The 9487-nt window shown below is 38.1% G+C and overlaps 2 protein-coding genes across 3 annotated transcripts; one reads left to right on the top strand and one right to left on the bottom strand.

Annotated features, from left to right (window-relative positions):
- Positions 311–2619, top strand: LOC18789286 (two-component response regulator ORR24). The gene is made up of 4 exons (XM_020556978.1): positions 311–446; positions 547–1053; positions 1175–1251; positions 1675–2619. The coding sequence occupies exons 1-4, from the start codon at positions 311–313 to the stop codon at positions 2617–2619; spliced, it is 1665 nt and encodes a 554-aa protein (XP_020412567.1).
- On the bottom strand, positions 3254–9320 carry LOC18793166 (amino-acid permease BAT1 homolog). 2 transcript variants are annotated; one of them, XM_007222748.2, is made up of 8 exons: positions 8966–9320; positions 7943–8203; positions 5376–5394; positions 5036–5255; positions 4755–4936; positions 4030–4319; positions 3808–3937; positions 3254–3725 (listed from the first exon to the last, which is right to left on the bottom strand). In XM_007222748.2, exons 1-8 carry the CDS (start codon positions 9082–9084, stop codon positions 3378–3380), a joined length of 1569 nt encoding a protein of 522 aa, XP_007222810.1. In that variant the 5' UTR covers positions 9085–9320; the 3' UTR covers positions 3254–3377. The 2 variants fall into 2 exon arrangements, with proteins under 2 accessions (XP_007222810.1, XP_020424682.1); XM_020569093.1 differs by lacking the exons at positions 7943–8203; positions 8966–9320 and adding exons at positions 6259–6519; positions 6629–7088.

Raw genomic sequence — 9487 nt, 5'->3', positions numbered from 1 at the left:
GCTGTGTGCATAAACGCATACAAATACTTTTTTGTATCCTATATGTAAATAACTGATATTGGATCAAAAGTTTAAACATTTTGTTTTGTGAACATAAATCTTGAGGCAATCCATGAAAGAAAACTGATATAGAAATGGTTGGAAAGGACAATCAAAACATATTGGATAGAGAGGATATATACTTTTTGATATAAATTCACAGTTTCAAAGTGATTTGATCTTGATGCTTGTTCTTTGCAACTTGGTTAATCTTCATGTTGAATGGAATTCAACTTTGTCTTGTGTTTTTCTTCCAGTGACCACAACCGAGATGGCATCTGTTGCTTTGTCCATGATTACGGAACAAAAGGATGACTATAAGCTTGTAATGGCTAACATTAACATGCCAGATATGGACAGTCTTTCTTTTCTGCGTGTACTGCACAAGAAGGAGATCCCTGTCATATGTAAGCTTTGAATTTATCTTAAGTTTTCTATTTGGAATATTTGGCTTACAGAAATTTCTTGTTGTGTAGTAGCTGCTTGATAACTTGAATTTCCATGCAGTCATGTCCTCCGAAATGAATGTTAATGTAGCCAAGAAGGCCCTAGCTGAAGGAGCCTGTTTTTTCCTCGAGAAACCAATTTCTCTGGAGGATCTGAAAAGCGTGTGGCAACATGTGTACCGGAAGATTAGAACCCCAATGAAGTACAAACATAAACCAAATTATGGAACGAAAATGAACAGTGGAAAGGACTGTCAAGGGATGAAGATAAATGAGGCTGGTGATGTGCTTAGGCCTCCCCTTGGAGGTGTTAAAAGCAATGGGGCTGGTGGTGAGTGTAGCCTTGCCACTGGACATGCTTTGGACATTGACAAACAAAACACTAGCACGTTGACATGCAACGCCCAAGGAGCTTCTGGGATAAAGCTACCAATTGATGATAAAGAAGAGCAAGAAGAAGTGAATCGGGATAGCAATGGCATCACCGGCGATAAAAAGCCTCGTGCTGTTTGGACTCCGGAACTGCATCTCAAGTTTACAGCAGCTCTAAGTGCCTTAGGAGATCTAAGTAAGTCTTCTTTCTCAGCAAACAATCTAAATTTTTTATGTGCTTTGTGGTGCAGCAGTATGCTTCACCCTGAAAAAGTACCAACAAGTTGTCATTTTTAATGTTTGCTTTTTGGATCCAGAATCTCGTCCAAAAGCAATTCTAAAATTGATGAATGTGCCAAATATAACAGTGCGCCAGGTTGCAAGCCATCTGCAGGTTTCTCATCTACTTATATCTCAAGAACCAAGTAGTCATTTCCCATCAATTAACTATTGATTGATTCTTTATGCATTTGTTGAATCATATTAAAGCAAAGATAACCGACTTCGTTGTGCTAGATGCTTCTTCTTTATCTGCCTTTTTCTCTCTTCCTAGTTTGTTTGAATCTTCAAATTCGTATGGCAAAAAGCATGCATTATTGTTTATGCTATATGATACTATGCATATTTTCATTCAATTCTAACCTTTTTTGTCATTGTCTTCTACTGCCCATTAAACTTCATACAGCATGATATCCATTCTATATGGTTTTCCTTTCTGCTTCATTTCTTTTTCCAAGTTGAGAACTTGCATGCATTATTACCAATATCCTTAATCTTGTTAACCGTTTTAAAAAGGATTTATATTCTTTCCTTCCAGAAATATAAAAACCAAGTTCAGAGAATTCGTGGGACTGACACAACTAGCTTACCTTCTTCATTAAGTAGATTATCCAATTGCATCAACAGAAATGAATTCCCACCAGCAAAGCAAAGTTCTATGGTATGCCAATATGATCAAAGGACATCAAGTTTTGGAGTCCGAGGTAATACAGCACAATTAGATGCTCCAAATTCTTTGATCACATCTCCTATCCCTGTAGCTGGTTTCAACAATCATGACTACAGAAGGCAGAATCTATATTCGGGACATACAATCTTGTCTCACTACACAAATCATCATACCAACAACCCCAGTGAGTTTTATTTAAGAACTCAAGGACAGTTTCAAAATTTGAACCAATTAAGGGAAACAGACAGTTTTGGATACGGTGCTGGCATGAATGAAATCATGAACCAACAACCTCTTGGAATAGAAGAGAACAGGTTTAGAACAAGTGAAAGCCACTTTCCAAGTATGAACTACATAACTCCAGAGGCTGCTGCTTCTCCCTACATATCAGGAAACACATTTCAGGTCCCAAATGAGCCTTCTGTCATGAATCAAGAGCAATACTATACTTCGTCTTTGACCGGTCCCTTCGATTCCCAAAATCAGAACCAGTTTTCAACAGAAGGTGCAAGATTAACAACTGAAGTACTTGAGCTTGTGCCAGAACAGATAGCTTCAGGCAATGCAACCAATCCAAACAAATTTCCGGCAGACTTCAATGATGGCAGCCAGAAGCTGGATACTACAGCTGGAGAGGCTAGTTCACCAAACAAGAACCAACCCCTTTCAGAGTATGATGAGCTGTTGAAACTGCTTGAAGAAGACCCACAGGAGGCCAGCTGTGTTGGCAGTGTACCAAATGCAGGTGATCCTGATCGTTACTGTGAATGGCTAAGGGAAACTTTACTTGAAAATAGCACAGACCCTCTATAGTTTATGAGCTCCAGATGCAGGTCATGTGGATGGTTGCTGTGAATGGTTAAGAAAAACTTCCTCTGAAAGCAGCACCGATCCGCAATAGAAAAATAGGTCTCTCCAAATAAAATTCAGTAACAATGAACTCGAAGCATATGTTTCCTCTTAAGTTGTAAGCTGATTACTCAGTTTACTAATTTATAGAAAAATAGATTTTGGGTGCATTCAACCAGAACAATGTTGTTCCTGATTCAGACTTCAAAAATTAAGTGCATCCCCTTTTTCCATTCAAGCAAGGCATAATTAACGTTGGTAGTTCACAGATACTGCAGGTTAAAGTAGAGTAGCTTTAACTGATAATTTCCTTTTATATGAGATTTCGTGCTTTCCAAATTTTATGTTGGTTAAAGTTAGTTTGTATCAAACGAAAAATTTGCCGCGTTCACACACCATATAAACCAATAAAGCCTCGTTGAAACGAGCATATGAAAATACTCCATTCTCAGTTAAACGAGCAGATTCAGTGTTTTATTAGCTGTGGAGGTCAATGCATACCGTGTAGCATGCCATCTCCCCCAGATCTCTGTGAATGCTGTGAGACGAGACTCCATTGGTATAATCTGGAGTATTATCATACATTGGGTAAATTGTACAAATTAAGTCATCAGCTTTTAATATAATTAAAAAGAAGTAAATTGCAGCAGATGCCTTGCTTAAAAAATAATCTTTTTCTATAGATGATTGGAAGAAATGAAAATCACTGAATATACACAAGTTCATTCATTTATGTTGGTTATAGGACCTTTAAACCAGTGCCGAGCACGCAAGATCCAAGCTAAAACTGTAATAAGTAACAAACCCCCAACTGCAACAGGAGTATAGTTGAGTGTCTCAATAGTAATTGGATAGGCAACAGGCAACGAAAAGAGGACCGTGATGGTTGCTACCCAAAGCACTGAAATCCAACCAATAAGGACCCCGTAGCGTCCCAAGTTGAAAGGTCCTGCGACAAAGGATTTGCGTGCCAAGGTCACCCTCAAGAAGATGGGTAGGGCATAAGCAATGTACAGTCCAATGGTTGCTATAGATACCATGGCATTAAATGCCACAAGGCTTCCAAGAGACTGCAAAGACGAAATAAACATATGCTTAGCAGTTGCAGGAAAAACAGAGATACAAGTTTATTGCAACAAGTGATGTGCTTACTGTCAGTGCCATGCAAAATGATACCAAGGCTGAAAGCCAAACTGCGTTTACTGGGACTTCATGCTTATTCACTTTATGCCAAAATGATGAAAATGGCATGGCTCCATCTCTAGAGAATGCATAAGCCATCCTGAGAAGAAACTTAAGCACTATGAGCAGCTGAGAGATTAAAGTCAACCCTAGTGGTTCTTGTTGTATGAGACATAAAATAGGCTTGCTTACCTGGAGTTGCTAGTAACTGAACTCATACCACAGAAGAATATGGCAACACCAACGACTCCCAGGCATATAATTCCTCCAACTCCACTGCCATATCTACTCTTGAATGCCAGGTAAAATATTTCAGCAATGGCATAACCACCAGCATCATTAGTCTCATCCAAAAGGTATGGGATGTTAGTAACAGCAAAGGTGATCCCGAGTATATAACCCCATCCAACGATAATAGATATCACGATGGAACTAATTATTCCTTTTGGTCCATTTGTATCAGCATTCTTGGTTTCTTCTGTCTAGAAACAGAAGTTGAAGGAGATTTGGTTACAATTATATGACCAAGCATTAAGCCATCAAACAAAGAGAAGAGCTAAAAACGTTATTAAGTCCCAAACATCTTGTGTTTGATTTGGTGATTGTATCATTACAATATGGACAAAATAGTTATTATGCAAATATGACTTTACTTTAGTTGATAACGCTTAGAGTTTATATGAGATTGCGAATGCAAATATGACATTACTCAAGTTGAAATATCAAATACAACTCGCTCAGCCAAAAACAAAAAAGACAACTTCATACACACAAATATTATGTAGCATTTGACAATCCCATAATTTTGCACTCCCACAAACAGGATGCATCTGATTGAGATCTTAGGATTCATCCTTACAGATTGCATCTTATGAAGTAAGTGAATTAAGTTGAAAGTAATGAAGGTATCAACTCACCATATGGGCAGATGCATCATAGCCAGTTATGGTATACTGACTCATTAAGAGTCCCAGAACAAAAATGTAAACTTTGTTGTTGACTCCATCCCCATTATCAGTGTTGAAGTGAGTGAACACAAACTTGGCACTTGCCCTCTCCGTTGCAACACAGGGAATGAGAATCATAAGGACAAAGACACCTGCGTATTCCAATAGCGATAAGAAATCCAAGATATAGGCATCCTCAAGCAATAAATTAGAAACTAGGAAAGTGAAAAGGGCTTGAAAATACGTTATACCTACAATATTCCATGCAGCAGCTAGCTGTCCAAAGAGAGATAAGTACGAGATGGGAAGACTGTTTATGAGAGCATGTAGAAACAAAATTCCTCCATGGATACCAATGACTACATATTTATCTCCCGAAACACCATCACCATTTCTTCCACCTGAGCTAAGGAGAATGATCACGTTAATCAGCTGTGCAAGTGAGAAATCCACACTCGTTGTGACTGCCCACTGCAATTGGAAGGTAGCAATGCAGTTAGAGCTTATAATGGAAATATCACATCCATGACAAACCTCAGAATGGATATTGAACGATTTTAAACTTCACAACATAAGAGTTTTTACAATTACCTGACCAACTATGTTGAACCTGCAAAACATAAAACCATTTACTGTCATCAGAGAATAGTATAGCAGAGAGACCAACTTGGAACGTCTTGTGATTAAAGTTGCAAGTAATATACATTTCAGTTTTAGGCTCAGAATAAACAAGTTAACAATTTCACCATTCTAGCCCATGCGTTTGAGAACATCACAAGACAAAATGGCATATGCATCAATAGCAGTATAAAATTTGAAGGCTTCAATAATTCCAGATTGAGATGGTATAGTGAACAAGAGTTGAGCATCTTAAACATATTTGTGAAGATAGTTCGACGTTATATAAAAAAATTTCTAAAGCGGAAGCACCAGAGCCTACTCCTTGCATTCCACATAAATTCTATTAAAACTTATTCATCCCAGTTCAAAAGTAAATTGATCATTATCGCCGTCATGATGCGTAATTTAGTTCATCTACAGATAGAGCTATTCATGTTGAGCATGTCCTAGAGTTAATCCCCACCAAAATAGTGAGTAACCAAATCAACCTAATCTAAAGAACTACACATCATCAATCAAGAATCTGACCTTATACAGCTATTCCGACAAGAATCTGACTTATAGAGCTCTGGAACAGATAACTAGGACATAGTAGCATAGCAAAACGAAGAATGAAAGATATTCACACTCGTAAGATTACTTAAACATGGTACACGTGCTGTGAAAGCTATAATGCACAGGAGCTATAAAGCTCAACTAGTCAACCAACATATTCATCTAGACACTCCAGATCCCATAACCCCAACAGAACACCAAAATTTTAGTCCTTTTTTAGGCAATCAAATTCTAAACGAGTAACAGTGTTAGTAAAAGTGATCAGGAATGAGGAATAACTGAAAGGAGAGGAAGGTACCAGCCAGTGAGCCAAGAAGCAAAGGGTGCCCATCTTGGGCCAGCAAGCTTGGCACTCCAATAGTATAGACCCCCAGAAGTTGGGTAGGAAGAACAAATCTCAGCCATGGACAACCCAACAAAGATGGTGAAAGAACCAGCTATAAGCCATCCATAAACAACAGAAACTGGACCACCGTATTTGAGTCCAGTGTTGTAAAGAGTGGTCACACCGGTAAGCACCGATATGATTGAAAATGAAAAGGCAAAATTTGAAAGCAGCCTGCAATTCCAAACGAGCTAACCCATAAACCAAAAAAACCTCAAAAGTAGAAAAAGAAGAGATCTTTCAAAACAAAACCAAAGAAAAAATTGGGATTTGGAAAAATTACGAGAGGTCACGCTTGAGCTCTTGTTTGTAGCCAAGTTCATGGAGACGGGCATGGCCGGAGTCCTGTGAAGCGCTGCCGTTTGGGACCACATGAGATGGCAGTGCCATTCTGTCACCACCATCAGACAACATTTTTCTTTAATTCCAAGGGACAGGGAGAAATTTGTTTTGCCTTAATATGGCTAATATTGATTCAAACAGAGTGTCAGTGGCTACGCAGCTCGAGTATAAAATAGGCATATGAGAACAGAAAAGGAGAGCTTTTGATTGAGGGCACGAAGGTCAAACAGAGCAGCCAGTAAGCAATGCAGGTTGACGCGCCGAGAAGATTGCTACTACGTGGCCTATGGACTTTGGACATTGGCTTGATTGACTTGGCTTTTCATTCTTTTGCCTTCCATTGGATTTTTTGCCTATGGAACGTAATGATTCTATTTCAGCATTGTTTGCGAAAGTTTCACATGAGTTTCAAAAATATTGCAACCTAACTTATAACGACATAATAATGTTTGCTTGCACAGTATAAATAGCAGTTACAGATTCCATATTAGTACAAGACAATATCACAGATGTAACATTTATTATAACTATTTTATTTTATTTTTTTTTATGCAAGATCAATGGTGCATTATAAGATTCTTTGATGTCACTTAGGTATCAATTATCACATGGGATTTTGAATCTTGATCGGCCACAGAAAGAAGAATCCGAATCATTGACCAAGTAGCCCATGTGCTGACCCTCCAATTAGACTAAAGTAATAGGGATTAATTAAACAATACGCAATTCAAAAAAATTCCTGAAAATACCACTCAATGGACAAACACAATAGTAATACAATACGAGAAATTATTAGCAATGTTAGTCTAAAATAACAACGGGGATCCATCCATCCAATCCAATGGTTCATGCAAAAATAAAAAATAAATATGTAATAGCCCATTGACCGACCAACGGCTGTTGAATACTTAGGAATTGTTCAGGCCCACTTCATCTATATGGGCTTTAGGATTTCTTGGCCCAACAATATACGATACGTGAAAGCCACTTAAATTCCAAACATCAAATATTCCAAGGATTCGATTTGGTTTCCGGTAGAATTCTATAGTGAGGGCTTTAGATAAGGTTCTTAGATGAGGTCCTATATCTTAACTGTTGAATTAAATTAACTAATTATTGAATTAAATTGGTTAGTTTGATCCAATAATTGTGAGATAGTGCCTCATCTAAGGGCTTTAAGACTTCAGCATGCATGTAACAAATATTTTTTCAGAGACTATAAATAAATAAATAAATAAAAGAGGGAAAAACGTACCAGCCAGTGAGCCAGGCAGCCAAAGGGCCCCAGCGTTTACCAGAGAGTTTGGCGCTCCAGAAGTAAAGGCCACCAGAAGTTGGATAAGCGGAACAAATCTCGGCCATTGATAGGCCCACTAGGAGTGTGAGGAGGCCCACAATGGGCCACCCGTAGACCAAAGTTACGGGCCCACCATAGGTGAGGCCCATACTATATGTTGTGCTGAGACCAGTCAGAACTGAAATGATGGAGAAAGTCACCGAGAAGTTTGCAATTGCCCTGCACACAACAAGAAGACAAGAAGCACAGAATGAATCGAAGGCCTCAAAAAACGATTTACATGAGATTATGTAGAATTTGGATTTTTGTTGACTTGTTTAAGATTCCATAATTAAACTAAAACACACATTTTAAATAGATTTCTTGCGTTGGCTTGTTCTGATTGATCCCCGTGTCGTTTCTTATTTTATTATCAGTTGTTTGTAAATACTAATTACTAAATCTGATTGGCTGCCCCAATTCTGCACTGTTTAGTTTTTAGATATCAATCAAAATCAAATGAGAAATCTACTTTTCAGATATTTATGTCAAGTTTATATCTTATTCAAAGTCAGTCATTCTCCAATCCAATGTGACGTTTTTGAATCAACAATATTTAAAAACAACGGCCAGGAAAATACGCAAAATAAAAGGATTGCAAGAAACCCAAGCAACGTTTAAATACAACTTTCCTGTCCAAGCACTGAGTCCGTGTGACAAGCAAACTAATAATAAAACAAAATTATGTCATTTAATTTCTTGGAAAACAATCATATCATATTAAATTATGAGTACTGTCTGGCTTCAGAAATATCAGAACTGATATTCAACGACTAAAAGTCCAAGGCTGTGAAAAAAAAAGAAGAGACTTTTATACATTCATCCAGAACTGAAAAATGTGATTGTGATGTGGGAAAAGTGCCAGAAAAGTCAAAAGTGCTTCCACAAATTAAACAGAAGGTAAATATTCATGGATGGATGGATAGGGTAAAGGTTTCATACGAGAGGTTACGACTGAGTTCTTGCTTGTAACCCAGCTGCTTCAAGCGAGTGTTATCGGCAGAAATGGCTTCTCCGTCTTGATCTCGAAGAGGGTGATAGGGGCCTTGTTCTTCTTCCATGTTATATGTCCTTGTTGGGGTTGCCTTCTGATCAGTTTCAGATTGAAAGACTTAGATTTTTTTTGGGGTGATGAATTTCATAACTAATTCGCCTCTGAAACTGAAAGTGAAGCTGTGTGTTATAAGAAATAGCTAGCTAACAGTCAAACAGCTGCATAAAGCTTAAACCCACACCAAAATTATTGGTGGGTGGGCGGTGGGCACATCAGAGACATATTGCTTTTCAGGACCTTTTACTTGTCATAAATTGATTGATTGAAGTCCGCACGCACCTACTTTTCTTAATTTTGGTATTCGTCTCTATAATTGTTAGTTACCCTTTCTCTCTCCAATCACAACAATCACTCAATGCATTCACTTTGCGCTGAAATTTCAGAAAATGGATCCATCACTGATGATTGAT

This window comes from Prunus persica, chromosome G1 (genome assembly GCF_000346465.2).
Source record: "Prunus persica cultivar Lovell chromosome G1, Prunus_persica_NCBIv2, whole genome shotgun sequence".
NCBI classification, from domain to species: domain Eukaryota; kingdom Viridiplantae; phylum Streptophyta; class Magnoliopsida; order Rosales; family Rosaceae; genus Prunus; species Prunus persica.
This window is presented reverse-complemented; position numbering and strand designations above follow the sequence as displayed.

Coding starts and splice junctions, on each gene's coding strand:
- LOC18789286 (XM_020556978.1), top strand. CDS start 311: ATGGCATCTGTTGCTTTGTCCATGATTACGGAACAAAAGGATGACTAT. Junction 447..546: donor GAAGGAGATCCCTGTCATAT/GTAAGCTTTGAA, acceptor ATTTCCATGCAG/TCATGTCCTCCGAAATGAAT. Junction 1,054..1,174: donor AAGTGCCTTAGGAGATCTAA/GTAAGTCTTCTT, acceptor TTTTGGATCCAG/AATCTCGTCCAAAAGCAATT.
- LOC18793166 (XM_020569093.1), bottom strand. CDS start 6,759: ATGTTGTCTGATGGTGGTGACAGAATGGCACTGCCATCTCATGTGGTC. Junction 3,938..4,029: donor TCAGTTACTAGCAACTCCAG/GTAAGCAAGCCT, acceptor GTTTCTTCTCAG/GATGGCTTATGCATTCTCTA. Junction 3,726..3,807: donor CATTTTGCATGGCACTGACA/GTAAGCACATCA, acceptor TCGTCTTTGCAG/TCTCTTGGAAGCCTTGTGGC.